Raw genomic sequence first — 24610 nt, forward strand, 5'->3', positions numbered from 1 at the left:
TGCTGTGTCAGCCAAGTACAAGTGGGCTTGTGCAGGCCTCACTCTGCCCTGGGGCATGGAAGTGCTCATCCCATTTCGAGTCCTGGATTGGACGGTCATGCCCTTTCTCTTGGGGTGACTCCATAGCACGTGATCTTTACTTAATTGAGCATATATGTTGTACACACCCACTCTACGCTAGCTCTGTGGGAATTCTGAGTAATAATAATATTAATAATCATAACGGTATTTGCTGATCACCTGCTATTTGCCAGATACCATTCCAAGTTCCAAGAACTTTTCATAGATCAACTCATTGAATCCTCATACAGCTCCGTGAAGTAGGTATGATTATTAGCTCCATTTGACGGCTGAGAAGACTGAAGCAAAGAAAAGACAACTTGCCCAAGAGCACCCTGCTAATAAAGCAATGCAACCAGGATTTGAACCTAGGCGGGCTGTCTCCAGAGCCCACGTTCCTAATTACAGTAGTTCCCACTTCTTACCTCCCAGAAGAATCTGGTTTGGTCATCACTTTCTCCTGGAGGTTCATCTTCGTTCCTCATCCCACCTTCAGAGATCCTCTAGGTTACTTGCATACTTTATTCAAAACACATTATTATGATTACATTAATTGCGCAAAATGTTAGTATTTGTAACTGTCTCTCCTACCAGACCTGATCTTAATCCTCTCCGCGTCTGCGCCTGGCATTTTTGTGGTGTTTGGCACAGAGCAGATGTTCAATAAATGCAGCTTGCGTTGAGTTGGCTTGACTTGAACACACAGTGCTTCTCTTCAAGGAGCTTTCGGCCTACTTGGAAAACAGCTTCTATCTCCATGAAACAACTGAAGAATGAAGAAGTTCAAGCTAAGAATACAGTACAGACAGCAGGTGTTACCGGATTTCAAAGAAGGAGCTTCATTGCAGGGACCGGGTTGGATTGGGTTGGATTGGATAGCTTCTCCAAGTACATAGAATCTGAGAGGAATACAGATTACAGCCAAGGAAAGGAAGAACATTGGTCAGAATGTTGACCTGAGGTGGCTATGAGTGAAATGCTCACTTTGAAGGGGGGGCAGCAGAATTGCTTCAGAAATGTAGGTTGAAAGTACCTTCTCAGGGATACAGATCAGATATGAGCTTCTCAGGCAAACCCTATTCAATCCTGGGAGCTTCTTTGCTGGTATCTTGTATATGCATAATCCTCCCAAGACTACTTTGTATTATATATATAAGATCCTTGTGACTGAGCTCCCTGCGGGCAAGGACTGTTCTTTGCCAACACCAGGGACAGTACCTGGCACATGGTAGTGGTCAAAATAATAATGGCAGTAACAATTTACAATTATATAAGTATGTAACATTGATTATAATAAACATATATTATATGATACATGACATTTACTAGGTCCTTATTATGTTCTAGCCAGTGTTCTGATTGAATTGTATCAATTCAGTCTTTGTTGAATTTTGCCGTCCTGTGAAGGTTATGACATCTTGGAAATCTTTAATTATGTAGACCCTCTCTGGACACGATCTGCATCTTAATTCTGCAAAAGCTGCGCACACACACACACAGAGTCTGAACCAGAGCCAGAGACTGTTGGAAACTAGGAGTCCGTTTGTTCAGTGGCAGGTTGGCCCAACCAAACAGCTAGTGGGCTCAGGACAGGCCACCTGTCTCAGGAAGAAACTGAGAGACAATGCTGGACAATCAGGAGTACAGTGGAGTGGACCACAAAACCATACACACACACACACACACACACACACACACACACACTGCTCTTAATTCCAAGCCGAAAGGACTGGGCGTGCTGACGTACTTTTTTTTCTACTTAGAGTCTCAGCCCTAGTTCACAGGTGGGGCCACTCCTAGACCCAGCCGTAGGTTACAGGTTATGGGGCAGGAGAAACAGTCCGGAATTGGCCTAGACCCACGTGCAGAAACAGTTTGAAATGCTGTAGCTATCTAGCTGTGTTCTTTTGCCCAATTAGGGAGGCCCCCCAAATCTTCCCTGTGCTGGCTCAGCCTCTCCAAATACGCTGTACTAGAATCGTGCAAGGAAAGTAATCTGGACAGGGCAATAAGCATTTCAAGCAGGCAGGAAATATTTGTAAAGTATTTTCTTCATATGCTACTAACGTTCAAGAGAAAAGTACTTTTAGAAAAATGTTCAGGGTTAATTGAAAAAGCACACAGTAATCAACTTTTATTCCCAGTTGGCATAAAGCTGTCTTACTGGTAGCCAAATTTGGGATGCCTGAAGACAGACAAATGACTAATGCTAGGGCTGTGTGTGGCCAGGACCCAATGTATTTTCTGACCACAAGACCATGTCTGGACTCTCCTTTATAATTACCACACAGCCTACTATAATTGTAAAACTTATATTTACTTCCTGCCTTTGACATGTAATTCAGGGTCCAAGGCTGCACCCCAAGCTGGAGTGAAGTAGTCTCTGCTATTTGCTTAAAAGCTATAAAAATCATCATTGTGCAAGGGTGTGTGTGTGTGTGTGTGTGTGTGTATGTGTATGTGTTGCCACTTCTATTAAATATGTTAAGTACATCCTGGTGAAAAATATGCCCACCCTTGCCTTGTCAGATGAAGCGCTTTACTAATCAGATGTTGATTGAACTACTCCTACACGCCAAGGACATTTAGACTCTAGGAAACACCAGTGAGCAAGACAACAAAGTCCCTGCTTTCCTGGAAGAGAATGGGGGGAGGGGAAAGGAGGAAGGGAGGGAGATAGGCGAAAACAGCGCTTATGGATTTGTGCCTTGTGAAGTCACAACCCAGTAATGTGCGAGAGCATGCCTGGGTGGCCTCTTTTAGCTTGGGACATCAGAGAAGGCCTCTCCAGAGAGATAACACTAAAATGAACATTTTAAAAGGACAAGAAGGAGTAGGAAAAGCAAAGATCTGCAGGAAGAACATTCCAGTCAGGTTAGTGTAAAGGCCCAAAGACAGGAAAGAGTGGCATGTTCCAGAAACAGAGAAAAGACCAGTGTGAGTCCAGCATGGTGGGTGAGAGGGAGACTGGTCGGGGAGGTTGGCTGTGAGCGCCACTGCAGGAAGTGAGTGTGGGAGCATTACGACCCTTTTCAAAGCAGAGATTCTAGGTAGGAGGCTACTGCAGAGGTCTGGGCAGGAGGCCGTAGTTGTTTGGACTGGGATATGGTAGAAATCGAGAGAAGGGGCTAGATTTACTCGATTTAGACTTAGGGAATATAGTTTAGAACCAGTCAACAGAACTTGCCAGTAAGGCTCGATGTGGGGAACAAAGGAAAATGAGTAATTAAGAATAATTCCAAAAGTCTTGGCTTGAGCAGCTAGAAGGATGATGGCTGACTGGGGACGACTGAAGGCAGAGCCGTTTAGCTCTTCATTCTCCATCATAACTGACTGATGATGAACCCACATCTTGGGGTTCAATAGATGCCCTCTCTACCCCCTAACTTTACATCCCAGGGGAATATTCATAGACTTCTGGAATTCTTTGTGCACTTGGTTACTACTTCAAGCATTTCCGTGGTTTCTCTTTCCTCTTCACGTTCATTTTATGACATCCGAAGCAATCATGTCCAAGTTACTCACTCACACCCTGACACATCCCTTATGGGTACCTCTCTAACATTAAGTCCTGTCTGCACTTCCGCCGTCTGCACGTGGCTTGGGTACCCTCCCTCCCAGGCAGGGACAGAAGGGGGGGATTTGAGATTTGCCCACCAGATCACACGTTGACAGCCGACACGTACTTCTAACAACATACCCTGTGTGTGTACGTGGAATGCAATATGACTAATTTTCTTGCTTTTCACTTTATAATAAGGAAAAGTGTGATCTCTTTAATAATGATTAAATTGATTTAATCCACTTATTTATTTATTTATTATTTATTATAATATCGCTATTTCCTACTGTTGCCCTAAAAATATTGTGAGGCTTAAGTTTTCTGGCCTATACCAGAGGGTACTTTGCGAGGATTAAATGTGATAATATATTTAAAGTGCTCAGTCCAGTGGCTACAATGTAGAAGACGGTAAACTTGAGGTGCTGTTATTAATAAAATAATAATCTGGGGGAGGAAAGGGTGACTCCCAGAACCTACACACTGGTTTTAGGCTTCAAATTAAGCAGGCCAAGAAAACAGAGCCGTGCGCTGATTTACTAAATCCCTGCCTACCTTTGAACAAAATCTATAATGTCTTTAGATTTCAGATTTCTCAGGTGTTTGAGAGAATTAGGATAGATAACTTCAGCTTTAAAACTTACGTGGTGCGTCTGGGTGGCTCAGTCGTTAAGCGTCTGCCTTCGGCTCAGGTCACGTTCCCAGGATCCTGGGATCGAGCCCCGCATCGGGCTCCCTGCTCAGCGGGAAGCCTGGTTCTCCCTCTCCCACTCCCCCTGCTTGTGTTCCCTCTCTCGCTGTGTCTCTCTCTGTCAGATACATAAATACAATCTTAAAAAAATAAAAAATAAATAAAACTTACATGGTTCTAGTAGATGATCTATATTTTTCTCTCCAGTCTTCCTTTACCAAGCTTATCAAAAAGTCTTATCTTTGGATCAACTAAATGAGTGTGACTGATATTTACTGCCAGATGTGACCTTCTATTAGCACATCAGAGATCCCAACATTAATATCACTTTCTATAAATATCGATTTCAGGTGAGGAAATGTTCTATCTCAAGAGAGGTTTAGCTATTGAGGATCTTTCTCTTTTTAGACTCGCGGTCCGCGAACTATTACTCACTGTTGGCATTCTTCCTCCGTCTTACTTTTGTTACTTTCTTTCATGATCACGGATGTTGATAGCCACCTACAGTTTCTGAGTTCTCCACTCAGCCTTCCTTAGTGGTCGCCATTGCATTCGAGCTGTGCTTTGCTTCTTCCTCTACCTTTTACATTTAAAAATAGAAAATAAAAAACAAACCCACAGCCTTTCCCATTGGCAGAACTCTGTTATTCATCTAACAGAGTTTCTGGTGACTTCTACAGTATCACATCTACAGTCAGAAAAATGCCATTAGGGAAAAAAATAATCTGCCATCAGCTCAGAAGAAGCTGTGTAAGAAATGGACAAAGAGGGACCTGAATTTTGACTACCAAACACACAATCAGAAGTTGGCAGTAGCCGCCCACAGGAGGAGGTTTTAGAAAGTGAATTAAAGAGGGCGCCTGGGTGGCTCAGTTGGTTAAGCGACTGCCTTCGGCTCAGGTCATGATCCTGGAGTCCCAGGATCGAGTCCCGCATCGGGCTCCCTGCTCGGCAGGGAGTCTGCTTCTCCCTCTGACCCTCCTCCCTCTCATGCTCTCTCTCATTCTCTCTCTCTCAAATAAATAAATAAAATCTTTAAAAAAAATAAAAAAAAAGAAAGTGAATTAAAGAGACAGAACGCTCTTAGCTCTGCTCCTTGACTTTGCTCCTTGTCCACCTTTCCTGAGCCCTTGTGAACAACCACTGGGTTGATGAAGGATTCCTCTAGGAGTCTAATTCTTCGCTCTGTGAATACGAAAGACGGGTCCTGGGACGCACAAAAACCCTTCATAGGTCCCATCCCACATCACAGCAAACATACCTCCACATTAAATATACTTTTATTGCCAACAGAATTTTTTTTTTTTAAAGATTTTATTTATTTATTTGAAAGAGAGAGAATGAGAGACAGAGAGCATGAGAGGGAGGAGGGTCAGAGGGAGAAGCAGACTCCCTGCCGAGCAGGGAGCCCGATGCGGGACTCGATCCTGGGACTCCAGGATCATGACCTGAGCCGAAGGCAGTCGCTTAACCAACTGAGCCACCCAGGCGCCCGTCAACAGAATTTTTTGAAAATATCTTCATAGTTTTGCTTTGGACATAGGTTGGTTACAAGTAACTTATAATTGGCTATTTATTTATCAGCAATTATCTTAGCATACCTGGGAATTATTAAGCTCAAACCTAAATCCAGCCTACATATTGCTTCCAAATGAAATATTTTTGATTACCAAGTCAGCAATTTTTTTAAAGATTTTATTTATTTATTTGAGAGAGAGAGAGCACAAGTTGGCTGGTGTGGGGGTGGGGGGGCAGAGGGAAAGGGAGAAGCAGACTCCCCGCTGAGCGGAGAGCCCGGGATCATGACCTGAGCTGAAGGCAGACCCTTAACCAACTGAGCCACCCAGGCGCCCCCCAAGTCAGCAATTAATGAAGTTAATCTAACATCACATTTTGTCAATCTTTTTCATTTATTAATCCAGTTTTGTGGTTCTCCTGTTCTGAAACCAACAAATGATTTTCAAGGGCTCAGACATATTTACAGGTCCTTGAAAAGCTAGAAGGCACAGTACCTGAGTGGCCAATGGTTAAAAATGCCCTGCCTGGGAAGTCCTATGCTCTGAGGTCTCCACTCCTGCCTTCTTCAAGGAATGAGAGCTGCTTTGAGGGACATTTCTCTAGGAAAACACAAGAAGCTGACATGTAGTCTGTAAAACAAGGTGTAACCCCTACAAAAACAGAGTAGCTAGGGGCAGAATCCCTGGTGCCAGCCATTAGTTCACTGGGTGACCTTGAACGAGCATTCTGTGGCTCTTTTCCTGCCCCCAGTGGTACTTTTCTGGACAGGCATTCCATCTGGCCAAGGTGGGAGGCCCGGGCCGTCAGTTTTAGGAACAGAACGGTGTGCAGGACCATCTGAACCTGAGACAAGGGTTCTCCCTCCCACATTAAAAACAAAACAATTATTATCATTGATGTTATTTTGCCAGAATGAAAGAAGGAAGGGGAGAGAAAAGGCAGTAAGGACAGGAAAGGGGGGGCCAGGGGAGAAAGAGGAAGGAAGACACTGTCAACACTTACATTTAAAAAGCTATTGATCTTTGATGTCTGTGCAAAATGATGTCTCCCTGCTCCAGAAAGAAAGGCTTTCACATGAGATCCTTGGTCTCATTATCCCATTCAGAAGCCATCCATCATCCGTTTGCTCTCAGTAAGGAGCAAGTGTGATGAAATGAAAAGAACATAAATTTCAGAATCACATAGGCTCTCCAAAGGCAGCCTTACCATGATGTGCTCAGCAGTTCTCAAAGTGTGGGCCAGGGACCCTAGGGTTCTCCCAAGGCCTTTGCGGGTACCCACGAGGTCCAAATTATCTTCATAATAATACTAAGATGTCACTTGTCTTTTTCACTCTCTCTTTCCATAAGTGTATTTTTCCAGAGGCTACATGACATGACATCACAACAGATTGAATGCATAGACAGATACCAGAATCCCACTATCTTCTTACTTATTTAAAGATTTTATTTATTTATGTATTTAGAGAGAGAGAGTGGGGGGAGGGGCAGAGGGAGAGAGAGAATCTCAAGCAGACTCCCTGCTGAGCACAGAGCCCAATGCAGGGCTTGATCTCACGACCCTGAGATCACGACCCAAGCCGAAATCAAGAGTCAGACGCTCAACCCACTGAGCCACCCAGGTCCCCTCAAAATCCAACTATCTTCTATTAAGCAAAACAGTAAAGATATTTTCAAAAATGTAAAAACAATGCCACTCTTGTCTCAAACTCTTTTATTGTTGTTCTGGAAAATATAATTACTTTTAGTTTTGAAAATATCATTTATGTTAACATGCAGTGGAGGTTTTTTTTTTTTTTTAAGTTTTATTAACTTAAGTAATCTCTACACCCAACGTGGGGCTTGAACTCACAACCCTGAGATCAAGAGTCACATACTCTACCGACTGAGCCAGCCAGATGCCCCAGGAGTTGTGGTTTTTTTAAATGAATTGATAAATGCATATTTTTAAAATCCCTAGTCTTAATGTCTGCTGTGGCAAATATTGGTAACTATAACTCCAAATAAGTTTTTTGGGGTCCTCAGTAATATCAAAAAGTATAAAAGTATTCTAAGACCAAAAAGTTTGAGAACCCCTGAGCTAGCTAATAGTAGTTACCCTTTATTGAATGTTTCCTTGTGCTAGGGGCTTTGCAAAGCATGCTACATTTTTCATCTCTTTTAATCTTTGCAACAAAGCTATAAAGTAGAGGCTTTACGAAAAAGATCTTACTAGCCCAAGGTCTCCCAGCTGGAAGTGAAAGAGATAACCAGGCCCTTCTGACTCCAAAGCCACACTCTTGATTACTGGACAGTGCTCCCTCCCAAATTAATTCTTTGAAAAAGGTATCTCACTGCTCTGAGTCTGTTTCCTTATCAAAAATGGGCAGAATCCTACCTACCCTGCAGGATTCTCTTAAGAGCAGAAGAGTTAACGGGCATCCAAGTGCCTAGCAAGGTTGCCTACCACCCAACAGACCCTGAGAAACCATTAACCTCCTGCCTTCCTTCCATTCCTTCCTTCCATTCCCTCCTGTCCTTGGCACAATGTTAGACCAACGTGGCTCAGCGACTTCCCTTTTCCTCTCTAGATGGTCTTCAAGCCGATAGAGAGGCTGACGGAACAGAAGGAGTTGATGAAGATATGATTGTGACCCAAAGTCAGACCAACTTCATCTGCCCCATTACACAGGTACTGTCTCCTTCTTCCTTCCCAGAAAGACAAAGCAATTCACTTCATAGAGGCACAAGACTCATGTTTGCTTTCTAACTTGATTTCACATCTCGGGTGAGGAGGGAGGAAAGGAAAGTGATGAGGTCCAGGAGGCTATGGGGGAGGTTCCCCGGGCTGGCAAGACTTTTCAGTCAACCGTGCCCTGAGGGATCGAGGAGGAAATTCTTGGCCCACGAGCCAGCTGACATTGGTGCCACGGTCTCCCTGCATTTTCCTCTGTGGCCATCTGCCCCAACAATGATCTACGATCAATGAGCCACGAGACTGCGAGGTTGAGCACGGGAAGCCCCCAGATGAGGAAAAAACAGTTCTAAGTAATTGGTGACTTGGAGAAGTTACTGGAAGTGGATCATTATCATTCCTGAAAGCTGAATGTCTCCTTGATTGCAGGTGGAAATGAAGAAGCCGGTGAAAAATAAAGTGTGTGGCCACACCTATGAGGAGGAAGCCATTGTGCGCATGATTGAGTCCAAGCACAAGCGGAAGAAAAAGGCCTGGTGAGTCGGCACCGGAAGGGAAGTGAGCCTTCCCAGTGGCGGTCAGTCAGAGGTGGTGTGCCCACGCTAGACAAAAAGACACTTCCATGTCCCCCCTAAAGCCCACCCACCTCCCTCTTGGTGTAAGCACGGAAGCCGGCTTTCTGGAAAAACAATACACGACGGAAAAATGAGTAGTCTGCTCAGGAAGAAGCTGAAGCAACTTCAGCCACACCTTTGAAACAGGAGAAAAAGGAATTGGGTGCAAGTTTCATCATTAATTAATAGGAATGTTCATGAAATTGTGCTATAGCCTGAGAAAAGATTAAGGGGAACTATGATACTAAGAGATTTCTTTTTCCCCTTCTGTATGTACTTACACAAGAAGGAATGGCAAATTCTTTTGCATCCTGCGATACAGGTAACTTGGTTAAAACGTTCCGAGATAAGATTTGTATCCAGAGGTCTTGATCGAGATTGAATTGTCAGGGAAAACCTTTCATATCTTTAATTATTTAAATAACTTTCTGAAAGGTTCAAGTAAATTTATGAATCACTTCAGTGAGAAAAAAAATTTTTTCAATTGGAATGTTTGGAACATCTTCCTTTTACCTGTATTTTATATGTATTTCCACCCCCTGCCCACCCCCCACCCACGCATTCCTACCCCTCTGGCACACAACCTTGGAGGACCGTGGCTCCATTCCTGTGATAACATGGAATCCTGGGTTGGCTAGACTCACTATAATTCAGTTTGGCATTTCTCGTGCTCTTATCGCAGATTTGACGTAGGAATGGAATTGCAGGTGTGACCAGTTCTCAATGGACTTCTGATAACAGTCACTTTGATGTGTGGCTCGCTTCTCCATCACCCAGAAATTTGCTGGTCCAGCCCCAGAATTGGAATTCCCCAGCACTCCTCCTGTGGGCGTGGACTTAGAGATAGGGTATTTGAGACTCTAGATATCTTGATGGTCATTCAGTCAAGTCATTTACCCTCTTTGTCCCCGAAGAATGCCCTCATGACTGCAAAATTAAGAGTGTTGAGTACATTTGTATCTGTTTTGAGTCCCAGCTTAGAATTGAGATGTTGTATTTCCCTAGTGAACCTTCCGTTTTCCCTGTGAATATAATTTCCTTTGTTTCTGGACTTCTGAGCCTTCTCTTTCTACTGACTTTTTTCTGTGTTCATTCTCTGAAAAAAAACCTTTTAATTTGCGAAAATGATAATTGCTGAGAATAGATATTCCCAGATAGTTCTGTTTCACAACTCTTACTTTCTTAAAGTTTATGATATTCTCCCAGAGTCACATTTGGAAAGAGCAGGCACTGAGAACAAAGCACATTTCTCACAAGTCCCAGGATGGGGATGGTGACTTCAAGAACAGGCTCACGTGTAAAAGGATCTTCCTAATTACATGTTCCACTTTCTAATGTCCTTTGGCTTTTTTGAATTGTATGTGCTCGTTGGAATTACACGAATAACATTTGTCATTTAGAAAAATGTCTTTTTCCTGTCATGCTTCTAGAACATGAGCGCAGATTCTGCAAACTGCAGATTCTCATAGCTTGATAGTAACAATTAAGTCCAAGTGGAAGAAGTGTGGGAGGTTCAGAGAGAATGTAGTGTTTTTACTGGGCCTTGAAAAAAAATGAGAAGGGTTTCAGAGAATGATGAAGAAGAGTCCTTCTGGCCAACAGGCTCGCCCCATTCAGAGCCTGTTCTACTTGGTGGTCAGAAGGTACGGTCGTGATTACTCTTTGTGAGAGGAGAATAGAAGGGTGCTCTGGACAAGAACAGTAGAACAGTAAGGAGAGTGGTGTCAAGATTCATTATAGAGATGTTAAATGTCATGGTTTCTTTGGTTTCCTCATCTATAAATTGATGATAATGATGGTAATTGCCTCCCTGGTATGTTTGAAATTTGAATACGATCTGTGTGAAGTACTTTCAAGTCCTTGGCCCATGGTAAGACTCAGTCAACGGTACCCTTACCCCCCACCGCCACCCTCATTCTGGCCGCCATTATTCGGTAGGCATGAGACAACACTGCAGGGTTTTGAGGGAATCAGGTGAGGCAAGCTGGAGGTTAGGAAGTTACTCCAAGACAATTCAAGAGATGGATGAACAAGGCATGAGGTGACAGCATCAGTGAGAATGTGTTTGCAGGGGATTAAGTTACTGATGATGGGGGCCTCACTGAGGCAACAGTCTGAGGCAGAAGGGAATGAGAGTGGGGCCCATGCTGGGGGCACAGCTAGCAGGATTTGGCAACTGAGAGTCGAAGGGAGGAAGAAGGAGTGGAGGATATTTCCAGAAGGGTAGCGGGCTCGTTAGCCAACAGAGAGGGCAGGAGTGACAAACACATTTAGGAAGGATTATGAGAGGCGCAGCTTGGGGTCCTAGCGACACAGCCACTTGGAAGTGTCCCGGAGGCCCAGAAAATGTGAGGTGTTGAACCCGGGAGAGAGCTCTGAGCTCAAGACATCACTGAGAGGTAATGGCTGGAGGAGGCAAACCCACTCACCTGCCGCCCAGGGGCAGCTCTGGGCGGCAGGTGAGAGCCGGCTGAGAACCACCAAGGACAGGACCGTGGCCTGGCTCCGGGCAGCATGGGGCCCGCGGCCAGCCCTGCTCTGCTCACCGCCTCACCCTCAGCACCCGTGGACCCTCAGAAAGGCATTGCACGCATTAAAAGAGAAGGCAGTCAGAGGAAGAAGACCCCAGGGAAGCCGGCTGAGGCGTAGCCCGACGAGACAGGAAGAAGGAGGGGAGGCGCGTGTCCCAGGAGCAGCGGGGCTGTGGGCAGAGTCCTGGAGACCGGCTGCACTTGGCAGCAGATTACACCTCAGGGCCTCTTCATCAGCTACTCCAGAGCTTCCTGACTGAGCATGAAGCAGTGTCATTTCCCATGATGCATGTGAGCCCACGGAGCAGTTCTGGGTCCCCTTTGTTTAAAAATGTGACACATCCAGTTTGAGAAATCTTAGTCCTTCCTCCTAGATGGCTCTAACGTTACATTTTGTCAGACTGGAAATCCAGGTACGTTGTATGACTGGGCACTGACTGGAATCGTCCTGGCCGTGCTTAGGTGTCTGCGAAGATCTCTCTCCCCTGGCTTGAATCAGGATAGAATTGTGGAGACTTCGGCCCTCACTAAATACAGTAGTTAAAACAATTTCCTGAATAACGGCCGTGCGTTATCTCCCTAACAGAGCTGCCTTATGATTGCCCCAGTAATAAGATATTTACAGTGTTCCACAGTCATGTCGTTCCTTTTTCGCTGAGGAACAGGAACTGTGTTTAACCAACAGTCCCATTGAACAGCACGTGCAGTACAATGAAGTTGAGTAGGGATGTGTCGTTGAAGAGCGGAGTGCTGTGTTGCGCTCACTGTCCCTAGTTCACTCTTGGCCAACGGGCCATTTCGCCTCTCAGAGCCCCCATGTCTTCATCTGCAGAGGAGAAAGAATAACAGCATCTCCCAGGATCTTAGGATTACAGAAGCGGTGGGGAAATTCCAATCTAGGCCTGGACCAGCACATTTCTTGGCAGTGGAGAAGCAAACCACTTAAGTGAAAGCTCCTTTGGAACTCCAGAACGCAGTAGGGTTAGAAAGGTCGACACTGTCAGTGTTGTTATTACTTACCTCACCGCTTAGTGACACGTTATTTTAGACTCAGAGGAGGGAGGACAGAGTTACTCGGTGTATTTAGGTATGATGGGAACCCATCCCACTCAGACTTCCAGAGGTATCCGTAGACCTCCTCCCAGAGCTGGATTGGACCTTGGAATTCTTGGGACCCAGATCCAGGAGCTCACAGGACTCCGAATCTTGTACTTTAGAGCTGACACTGAGGCCAAGGTTCCCTGCAGCCTCCTGGGACCCCTGAGACCTGGGCTCTCTTTGTTCAGTAGACACTTTCATGCTTGCTCGATGTTCTGATGGAATGTTCTGCCCTGTCAGTGACCCGAGTTGAGGACTCAGTCTCTCTTTCGAGGCCTGTAGGTCTGACTCCTGCACAACGATGACTCGAGAGCTTAGGATTGGGTGTTGCCACACCTAACTTGCTCACCAGGACGTCCTGGGGATTAGTGCACTAAAGCTTATATAGAGTGTTATTTCTCCAGAGGAGGAGTGCCCTGATTCAGTATCATGTCATTATGGCCTTGTCTTACCCTTTGTAGCTGAAAAACTTGTGTTTGTTTATTTGAGATAGGGTGAGAAACAAGGTTCTCCCTTCTCTCCCGAATCAACCTCTCCTCCAGGAAGTCTTCCCTGAACCGTCACTCAGGCTGGGCAGAGCGCGCCTCATCAGGCTGCCATGGCAGCCTTGCATCGTAGCTCGCCCATGTCCCACCAGCACCCTCAGTGGGCTGCCTCCTCTCCACAGGCTTCTTGGGAGCAGAAGCTGCGGACTAGAGTCAGGGCCTCAACCCTTGTCGCACATTGCCCTCCTTATTTCTCCTGGCGACCCCACGTTCTATGTCATCTTCATGGCAGAAGAAACTAAGGCATGAGAATTAAAGCCGCTTGCCCAGAGGGTCACAGCCAAGAGGCTTGAGCCCACGTCTCTTTCACTCTTGAGCCTGCGTTTGTGTCAAGAGGCAGTCAGCTCCCCTTGGGAGGGCTTTTGGGTGAATGCCTCTGTCCCCCAGAGTTGATCCCTTAGGTGAGGTCAGACTTCTTTGTTCGGGATGCACGTCACCCTGGGCTCCATCCCATTGTCCCATTGTGAGGAATGAGCCTGCAGTGTGTGGTTGATCCCGTCAGACATGCTCAGAGTCCTCTCATGCACCGACAGGGCGGCTGATGTCACCAGGAAGTCCTCCCCACCTCAGTCCCCACTTCCCCCTCTACGCTTATTCACCATCTGGCCATCAGGGCTAAAGACTTGGTACTTGGGAGTGGGGAGGACCCCAGGCCGGCCGTCACAGTGCATGTTCACCAAGTGACAAGTATGAAGTGAGGGTGACCCCAGCACATGTCATCCCAGGGACCTACTTTGAGGTGCATTTCTGCGTCACAGAAGTTGAAGTGATGAAAAAATGCCCTTTCTAAAGTCTTGAAAGTGTCCGTATCCTTCTCATAATCACAGCTATTTACTTTCACAGTTAAAGAAACAATTCACTTTGAGAAACCAGTGTAGGACCTGTCTCAAGCGCCTCCAGACCTTACGCCAACACAGAGCCAGATGGGCAGAAGGATGCATAGTTGGGCAGACCACCTGATCCTCTTTCCCATGAGGGCCTTTTTACAGTCACATTTTAATACACGTCCCTGCCCTATGGGGCACATTTCATGATTTTAAAAATAAATATTGTTAGCATGCATATTATCTATTACATTGATTAATGCCTTTCTTATATAAAGATGCCTTGGTCCAGAGAGAACAGCCAAGAAGATGGTTCTCCTTCATGTTGAACAGTTGGGCTTCCTACCACTGGACAAATCAGAGTTCCCATGATCAGCTTTCTTCCGCTTCTGGTTTCTATCTTTTGTCTTGTATTTATTACTTTTGATCTTGTCTTATAGCTGTTATTTTTTGTCTTAATACCTGTGCTTTTCGGAGAGTTGTCTCAGATCACTGGGCCAGAGCTCTGTGTGGGCAGGAGTCTAAATTTGTATTGCACAGTTGGGTGCTTAGAACCCAGCACAGAGCTGGTCAAGTGCGTGCACAAATGCGTGCATGTATGCATTGGATATATGCACAATACAGAGAGATCAGCCACTTTAAAATGTATCGGAAGAACGATGGTCAGAGATGCTAGTCTTAGGAGATAGTGAAGGGGACGCGGGGTAATATTGAGCACCGTGTTGCCTGTAGCCCTGGGAAATAGGAATTCTGCCGCCACTTCAAATCTGAGGGCATAGAGGCTCAGGAAGGGAACATTTGTTGCCTGTGGTCTCATAAGGAGCAAGTAGGTGTTGGCCATATTCAGAACCAGGTCACCTTAACTCCAGACACTGGGCACTCTACCCTACCCAAGTCTGCTTCATGCTGAGAGGAAATCAGGTGACTTCCTCCGGCCTGCTGCCTTCAGAGGGGGCCACATCTAAACAGAGCAGCGGCTTTAAGTACCTCCCCCCCTTCCATGGGTGACTCACACACTGATTTCTTCAGCCACAGTTTTCCCCTGAGTCTCTGCCAGCCCACGCAGTCTCTCCACCGGGAGGACGGGTGGGCATTTCGGAGGGAACATAGACCACCTGGGACTCCTGACTCCATCCCCCTTGCTCCCCGTAGAGATAAAGGGTACCCCCAATGAGCCCATCGGCTGGGGGCCAACCCTGATGAAGCTCAGCCCCTCTCTTCCCTTACACTGTGCCTCTGACCCCACAGCAAGTCCTAGAGGTTCTGTTTCCACCCTGAAGCCGACCACCGCCTGCAGCCCCGGCCATGCAGCCCCCTGCCCCGCACCGTGGCGGGGCTCTCCTACTCTTCTGCATTCAGCAGCCAGAGCCGGGGTTCCTAAACATAAACCAAATTGCATCCCTCCCCTATCTCAAACCCTCCAGGGTGTTCTCTTCATATTTAAAATATAATCCAGGGGCGCCTGGCTGGTTCCATCGGAGGAGTGTGCGACTCCTGGTCGTGAGTTCGAGCCCCACATCGGGTGTGTGGAGACTACTTAAATAAATAAACTTTAAAAAAATTTTTAATAATAAAATAAAATCCAAAGCCCACCTGACCCTCTCCAAATGCCCTCCGTCTCTCCCCGGGCATCTCAGCCACACTGACCTTGCTCTTTTACTCCAGGCCACCAAGCTTCTGCCTTCTCGGCTCCTGCCTCTGCCAGGGCCACACGCAGCACTTGTTCTAGATAAGATCTCAGTAAGGCTTGCCCTGACTCCAGCTAGAGAAGTCTCACCCCACACTCTGTCCCTTGACCCTGCTTCTTTGTCTTCAGAGCACTTAATGCGAGTGAACTCACGGCACACTCTCTGGTGACTTAGTGATGATCTCTGTCCCTCACTGGAAGGCGAAGTGGGCCCTGTTTGACCCCTGCCTGTGCTCTCGGCCCTGGGCAGGGACAGGCTCAGGTAGGCCCTCAGTGAATAAATGAGTCAGGGCACATCGGTCCCGATTTCTAGAACATTCTCCTTGTGGCTAAAATGTCTTCATGTAAATACTTGTATGTGAGAAGAGTTTAGGCCGAAGGCATCCAACTTAAGTGATTTTCTTCTACTTGACAGTTGCCCCAAAATTGGCTGTAGCCACACGGATGTGAGAATGTCTGATCTCATCCAGGATGAAGCACTCAGAAGGGCCATTGAGAGCCACAACAAGAAGAAAAATCGTCCACCCGAGTAGGAAAAGCACACCTCCCTGCAGGGATGTCCGCAGCCTACCTCCTACCCCAGCCCCCTGGAGACAGCAGTGTTTCTCAGAGCACCTCGACTGGCTGCATAGCGTACTTTGTTGGGGTAAAACTTGAAGGTTTTAAGTGTAATTGGAAGCCTTTTTCTATGTCACAACAAAAATCCAAGCATATGATATTGTTTATTTTTGAGTGTTCTATAATTTTAAATAAAACTTTGATTATCTGCAGCGTGTCCTGTCTGTGTACCTCCCAAGGTATAAATTGTTCCAGGGGTGCGGGCGTGGTGGTGCCAGGCCCTCCTACTTCTAATATTTCAGGCTGTTTTTTCTTGTGGTTGTAACCAAACAATGTCTTTCGAAGGATATTTAACAGGGAAACATGGAGAAAGACCCCCATGGCAAGCATTGTCTAGCAGCATCATAAACGAGAGCATGAGGTTATAAAGCAGAGCCAGCTTACTGACCTGTATTTACTTTGTGTATCGACAGTTCCCAATGGGTAAATGCTTCTGTTTGTCATCCTGACTGACCGGCAGAGAATGCCCCGGTGAACAGGCTTATCAGTGCAATGATACTGGGTGCCCCTAATGGAAATTTTGCTACGGCCCTCCGAGAGCCTGAAGTATCTTTAGAAACAACCACATCCTGACTATCTCCGCCTTGCTCGGTGGCTCTCTGCAAGTGGCTTCAGGCTCTTGGGCCCTGGGGTCTTCAACCGTGACATAAAGATGTCGAGCAAGATGTTCTCTCATGTCCCTTCAGCCCCAAACGTCTGTGGACTTAGGACCAGCCAGGTCTTTACGTTGAACATCTTTGATTATATTCTGTGTCAAGAGTGCTCATCTATTAAATAATCTCCATAGCAACCTTTTATCAACTAGAATATTCAATTAAACCAGACAAAGCATACCCTGCCTACACTAGGAAACCAGGAATAGCTAACAATAGCTAACAGGGGCTAATATTTATTGAGCACTTACTGTGTACCAGGTGCTAGTCCCAGTGCTTTACATATATATGTTCACTCCTGTGATCTTCACTGTCTGCTGAGAAAGGTACAACTTTTTTTTTTTTTTAGATTTTATTTATTTATTTGAGAGAGAGCACAAGCAGGGTGAGGGGCAGAGGGAGAAGCAGGCTCTCCGCTGAGCAGGGAGCCTGACGCAGAACTCGATCCCAGGACCCTGGGATCATGACCTGAGCCGAAGGCAGATGCTTAACCGACTGAGCCACCCAGGTGCCCGAAAGGTACAATTATTATTCTCACTTTGCAGATAAGTAAAATGAGGCACAGAGAGGTGAAGTAACCTGTGGAAAGTCACAGAGCTCATAAATGGCTGAGCTGGGACAGGACCTCAGGTAGCCTGGTCCCAGAGTCTGAATTCTTAAACCTATACTCTCCTCCTCCCTATTGGTTTATTTAGATCTAGAAATATACTCAAAAGTTCACATTTAAAAAGTGAAGCTTCTGTAAATAAACAAAAGAAGTTCATTAAAATGTAGGAAATAACTGGAGCTGACATTTACTAGGGAGTGAAGGCCATGAAATAATACATATTTGATATTTAAAAGCATAGTCTAGGGGCACCTGGGTGGCTCAGTCGGTTAAGCACCCGACTCTCGATCTCAGCTCAGGTCATGATCTCTCAGGGTTGTGGGATGGAGCCCTGTGTCAGGCTCCCTGCCAAGCAGGGAGTCTGCTTCTCCCTCTCCCTCTGCCCCTTCCCACTGCCCTCTCCCCGCCTCTCTCTCAAATAAATAAATAAATCTTAAAAAAAAAAAAAAAAGCATAGTCTAAAATGGCAGAGTTAATTTTGAAAACATTTCGTGGAATTCAGAAATGAGGGTGACATTCAGTTGTCTACAAGCAAAGTCAATTTGAATTTCTTAAGATGCTTCATCTGAATCAGACTTCCTGAGGAAATGATTATGTTTCAGCCAGAACAAACATACTTTTAATGGAATGTGGTTCTTTTGTGAAATACTTTGTTTCCTAAACAGATAGCGGCAAGCATGAAATACTTACCCAAGATTTGATTTGTGTTTTCCGCCACTCTTGGTGTGGACACCAATATCAATCAGAAAAGCGCAAAATGACACCATTCCACTGGAGCAAAGGTACAGTGTTTGTATCCTGTGAAGTTTTTTCCTTCGTTTAGTCTTCAGAAGCTATGTTTCATGAATTTGTCTAGCCAATTAAAGCCTTGGAGGTTTTATATAGAATTTCTTTGAAAATTTGCCATTTGGTTGTCATTATCAGTCTGGCATATTTGTTAAATTTCTGTTACACGAGTTTTCCCAAAACGTGAAGCCTTTTCTTCAAATGAAGTTGTATTGCGTGTTGAAAGGGGGGCAGCTCTAGTCCAAGAGGCGTTTCCATGCCCTTGTGCCCAGGGCAGCCCCGGAGTCCTGAGATTACACAAGGCCCCGGGAGGGACATTTGAAAGCCCTACCAGACTATAGCGAACTCAATTTTTCTTTCCAGATATGACTGATTTAAGACTTGGACAATTGTACCCCCGTGGCATTTTTTTTGTTTTTAATGCCAGTTCCTTTCAAGAACTTCCAATTAAGTTTAAAACACTCCCACAGACTCCAAAAGATAAGAGAATTTATCTGTCGCCTTATACAGAGCTTCAAACATGGAGCGTCCAGCTTCGAGCGGCTCCTGCAGGGAGTGCTCCTTTCCCCTGAAGACTCCCGGACTGAAGTTTTGTGTGAGGACAGAAATAAATCACAGGACGGGCCGGTTCCAAGGCCACTGTGAGCTGATCTCTGGCTACACAGTAGGCTTCGGCCTAAGTGCCTCAAATGTATCACCTAAGTTAATCCTCCCTGCAAGCCTAGGAGGCCGTTGTTAACCACCCCCATTTTACAGATGGGAAAACCAAGGCTCAGAGTCATGGAGTCCTTTGTCCAAGGTCACTCGCCTGTACGGGGTAGAGCCCGTATTGGAACAGAATGGTGAGTGCAGAGGCAGCCCTCTGACCCACTAGGCTCTTGGCCCCGGGGCCGCAGAGGGCACATAAACCATCAAAGCTGCACTTCTATCCCGTCTTTATTGCCATCACTGAGACCACCATTTCCCTGGTTTGCAGACTTCTGTCCTCCCTTCCCTAGTTCCCTCTGCAAACACCCCACCCACTCCAAGCCCTCCCTCCTTGCTTCACACGTAGACTGTTCTCTGACCGCTCATCTTCCCCCTTGCCCTATTACTAACCTACTAGAAGACCCATGGGGTCATCTTACATCCTACCCAAAAACGTTCCTGTTCTAAGGAAAGACGTTCAGGCCTGGCACTCAGGATTCTGCCACAGAGCAGCCCCACTCCCGTGACGGGATAGCCCCTGGGCTCCCCAGCGCTCCGGCCCTCCTCTTCTTTCAATGGCAGGGGAATTTTCCTGGCTGGCTCCTAGCGGCCACCTTGGCTGAGAGTCACTCCATCCCACCAGGCCTTAGAGTTTTCGGGTGAACTAAAAGATTTGGACTTGTCCCCAAGGTTTCCGCAAACTCTACAATTCTGTGTCTTGTGTTCAATGAATCGGTCCTGAGGGAAGTGTCAGCTCTTTTGAAGGAAAACAGGCTGACAGCGAAATCAGTATAAATTTGAACCAAATGTATACGTTGCCTCGTCAACTAGTCATCCAACAAATACTTTCTAAGGCCCACTTTTTGCCATGGTTTGTGTTAGTCTCTTTGGATACAAAAATCGCCCCTCCGGAAGGCTTACTGTCTAGTTGGGGCTGACAGATACTTGAAAAACAAATTCCACAAAAAGTTATGTGAGTGCCACATGTAGGGGAGAGCGGCACAGAGAAAGGGAATACAGGAAAATTCTTGAGTAACCCCAAACTGTGTTTTAGGAAATCAGGTAACAAGATTCAAAACAAGAAGTCTGCAGAACCTGATTGGGAGAATAGGGAGTGAATCACGAGGGTTTTATTGGAAACTCGTGACGTTTGGGAGATCTGCCTACCAGCTTGTGTCGGACTCGGGGGAAAGGACTAACCTCTGACGAGAAGTCAGTTAAACCAGCAGAACAGGACCCCTCACACCATGCTTAGGGAAAGGCCAACTGGTGCGGCCACTTTGAAAAGTTTGGCTTTTGAGAAAGGGGTTAAATATAGAAGTTACTGCACAACCCAGCAAATCTACTCCTAGGTATCTACCCAAGAGAAGTCAAAACATGTTTCCACAAAGACTTGTGTATGAAGTAGCAAGACTTTTAAGAGCAAAAATGTGGAAGCCATCCAAATGTCCAGCTGGGGAGTGGATGAACAAAACTGGGACTCCGTACAGTGGGCTATTACCTGGGGGTCAGAAGGAATGAGGTACTTACGAACTCGCACCATGACATGGCTGAACATTATGCCAAGTGAAAGAAGCCTGTCACAAAGAGCATAGAGTGTCTGAATTAACTTCATTACATGAGATGTCCAGAAGAAACAAATCCATAGGGACAGAACGTCGATTAGTGGTGGCCTGGGGCCAGTGGGGGTGGAAACGGGGAGTAACTTGCACAAGGGAATCGCTCTGGAGTGAAGTACGTGTTCGAAAACCAGATTGCACAACTCTGGATTTACTAGAAGTCCCTGAATTCAACACTTCAAACAGGCGAATCTTATGGTGTATAAATGATACAAACGAGCTGAGTGAGGATTGCTTTACACAACAGGGAGGAGAGAGCCTTTCTTCATGGTCATGGTCACGGTCAGATAGAGCCCTAAATTCAACCGGTGATCAAACCTCTATCAATATTCTCAGAAGTGTTTTTGATGCTTAATCTTAAAGATTAGAGTGAAATAAGAATTCTATTCAAGCCTCAATCCCTAATCACAGGATTAGAAGTAGCAGTTACTAAAGAAGTGTTAAGGGGCGCCTGGCGGGCTCGGTTAGTAGTGCAACCTTGATATCAGGGTGGTGAGTTCAAGCCCCACAGCGGGTGTGGAGCCTACATGAAACAATTTTAAAAATAAAGAACCGTTCAGGGTTCATGAGAGGATAAGATTAAATAATGACCAATAGCTCTAACGAACTTAATTTTACTTATTTCTATTTCTTTATGTCCCAATTGTATATGCATTTTATAGGCAGTGATCCCTAATAGTAACCAATAGTTCTAATTAACTACTCTTTGTTGTTGTTGTTGTTAAGTATAATGGGGTGAAAATTCTGGCCATTTCTTTTCTCTGTTCATCCTGCTGTTGGGAAGGAAGACATTCAGTCCCTAAAGACGACCTTGTAATCATTCATTCAGCAGACGGCAGAACGACCCAATATAACAATGTCATAAACATTTATGACCACAGAAAGGAACATTTAGTGGGGACTTTTTTTAATGAACAAATACAGAATTGGCCTTAAAACAAAAAGAAAAAGCAAGATACAATTATGAAAAGAAGCAACCCAAGGACCACCCTTCATCATAAACAGAATACAAACCAGAAGTGGAGTGCTGTTAAGAAGGGAGTCAGCATGCTGCTGGAATATTCAGGAAAGTTGTCATTCACAGTCCAGGGAACTCGGCCATCAGGCTCCACGGGGCCGGGAGCTGAGCTTCTAGGCTACTTATGGTCACCACGGTTCACGAAGAATGTGGCGACTCTGATTAGCCCAGAGAACAGCAACAACAAGGCTAAGAATGATGAAACATGGATGCTATGCTGAAAGGAATTGGAACGTTTTTGGCACAGAGAAAAAAACCTGAACCTTCTGTTTTGTACAAAACATGGGAACTCTGTGAGGAAGATGCTACAAGGCAATTGGCAGTAAGGGCCACAGGAGGGCCAATTAGAGGATCTTCGATACTCGGAAGAAAAATTACTATTAGTGTCTAAGCGCCAGGCTCTCCTCTGGGAAACCATGGGCCCCCAGGGGACTATGGTTAAAATTCAGAAGGTTTATGAATTCGTATGGGGGAAATAAAAATTACATCTTTACGGGCGCCTGGGTGGCTCAGTTGGTTGGGTGACTGCCTTCGGCTCAGGTCATGATCCTGGAGTCCCGGGATCGAGTCCCACATCGGGCTCCCTGCTCGGCGGGGGGTCTGCTTCTCCCTCTGACCCTCCCCCCTCTCATGTGCTCTCTCTCATTCTCTCTCTCTCAAATAAATAAATAAAATCTTTAAAAAAAAAAATTACATCTTTACTTTTACTAATCTCTAATTGGAATTTAGCATTTCCTACAATTATAAATGTAGGCAACAGGGGCGCCTGGGTGGCTCAGTCGTTGGGCGTCTGCCTTTGGCTCAGGTCGTGATCCCAGAGTCGTGGGATCGAGCCCCGCGTCGGGCTCTCTGCTCAGCGGGAAGCCTGCTTCTCCCTCTCCAACTCCCCCCTGCTTGTGTTCCCTCTCTCGCTGTGTCTCTCTGTCAAATAAATAAATAAAAATCTTTAAAAAAATTTTTAAAAAGGTAGGCAACAGACTACAGTCGAATTAGCAATACCTGCAACTTTGTCATCCGTAAAAATGATAAATATTTTCGTGTTGCAATCCTGTTGCTGTAAAGATAAATTTATACTCACCTCTTTTAAAATCTAGTACTTCGTTCCCTTCTGGCAATGATGGCCTAACAGAAATGGGATTTGCCCTCTCACCTTTAACAGCTAAAAATCTGGACAACATATATGAAAGGTGGTTTTCAGACATTAGACAACAGGATATTGGACCTTGCCCTTGTTTAGCACCTGGGGAGTTCCCAGGTGCCCTCAGAGTGTGGGGGGGGGGGCGGGGGGTCCTAGAGGGAGCCTGGTAGGCAACAGAGCTGAAGATTCAGGGAGGTAGAAATTGCAGAGCAGAGGACTGGGGGGAGACAGCGGCCCAGAGAGGGAGCTCTGGAGATGTGCAGAGGGTCTCCCTGGATGCCTCAGCTGAGTCATCACCAGCTCCAGCCAGTGAGGAAACTACCTCAGGCCAGGCAAGAACCTCCCAGATCAGAGGGAACAAAAATCTAAACTCACACAGGCCCTAGAATGTTCCTTATCCCCCCAGCCAGAGCGAGGCAAAGTTAGCCCTGGACTAAAGGATGCTCTCATTCTACGTAACAATACTTAAAAGCAAGTTTCAAAAGCGAGGGTAGGCAAATTTTCATGGGAAGGGGCAGCCACTGAATATGCTCAGCTTTGCAGGACAGACCTTCTTTGTTGCAAGTTTGTAACTCTGCCTCGATAGCATGATATGTGAATGAATGAATGATGGTGGCTGTGTTCCAATAAAGCTGTATTTACAGACACTGAAATTTTAATTTAATATAATTTTCACATGCCACAAAATACTGTTCTTTTTTTCCCCAATACCCTTCACCAGAATGAAAGATAAGACCCTACATCATTGAGGGGCACTGGGGTGGCGCAGTTGGTTAAACATCCCATTCTTGGTTTCAGCTCAGGTCATGATCTCAGGGTCGTGGGTTCGAGCCCTGCATCGGGCTCTGTGCTCAGTGCGGAGTCTGCTTGGCCCTCTCCCTCCTCCTTTGCCCTTCCACTGCCTAACCTACACACACATACAAAAGCACAAGCACATGCCCTCTCTGTCTCAAATAAATAAATAAAATCTTTTTAAAAAAGATCCTGCATCATTGAAATGATTTTTCTGCTAGATGTAGGAGTAATACTATGAGTAAATAATTCAAGGTTGGTTGGAATACAATACAGCACAAGGATGGAACCTTTAGGAACAGAGGGGACTTCAGCACCCATGGGCTGGGTGATGGTGGTGGGCGCTCCTGTGCACTTTCTGTTCTCCTACCACACAACATACTTTCTACCTTGTGACCTCTTGTGTGTGTGTCATCTCCCTCCCCTGGCCGTGTTCTCATTTTTTTAAAAAGATTTTATTCATTTATTTGAGAGAGAGAGTGATCCAGAGTGAGAGAGAGAGAGAGCAGGAGGTGGGGGGGAGGGAGGAGCAGACTCCCCGCTGAGCAGGCGCCCCTTGGCAGTGTTCTCTTGAGGATGGAATCTACATCTGAATCATGTATATTTCCTATGCATCAAGGTTTCCCTGAGTGAGGTCAGGACCAGCTTTATCAGACACTTTGAGGACCTTGTTAAAAATGCAGATGCCCCAGGGGCACCTGGGTGGCTCGGTTGGTTAAGTGTCTGCCTTCAGCTCAGGTCATGATCTCGGGGTCCTGGGATCAAGCCCCGTGTCGGGCTCCCTGCTCAGCGGGGAGCCTGCTTCTCCCTCTCCCTCTGCCTCTCCCCCTGCTTATGCGCGCTCTCTCTCTCTGTGTTAAATAAATAAATCTTTTTAAAGATGCAGATGTCC

At 45.9% G+C, this 24610-nt stretch overlaps 1 protein-coding gene across 4 annotated transcripts in view; it reads left to right on the forward strand.

Moving 5' to 3' along the window:
- The window catches only part of NSMCE2 (NSE2 (MMS21) homolog, SMC5-SMC6 complex SUMO ligase), a 210216-nt gene extending 193648 nt beyond the window's left edge, over positions 1–16568 (forward strand). For all 4 annotated transcript variants that reach the window (XM_035011920.1, XM_035011919.1, XM_035011921.1 and 1 more), the window contains 3 exons: positions 8398–8498; positions 8931–9037; positions 16216–16568. In XM_035011920.1, coding sequence (XP_034867811.1) covers positions 8398–8498; positions 8931–9037; positions 16216–16333 — 326 coding nt within the window. In that variant the 3' untranslated portion in view covers positions 16334–16568. The remainder of the gene's footprint in view (positions 1–8397; positions 8499–8930; positions 9038–16215) is intronic.
- The last annotated feature ends 8042 nt before the right edge of the window (positions 16569–24610 follow it).

Source organism: Mirounga leonina, unplaced genomic scaffold, assembly GCF_011800145.1.
Source record: "Mirounga leonina isolate KUSES-001 unplaced genomic scaffold, KU_Mleo_1.0 Mir_165, whole genome shotgun sequence".
In the NCBI taxonomy this organism is placed as follows: Eukaryota; Metazoa; Chordata; class Mammalia; order Carnivora; family Phocidae; genus Mirounga; species Mirounga leonina.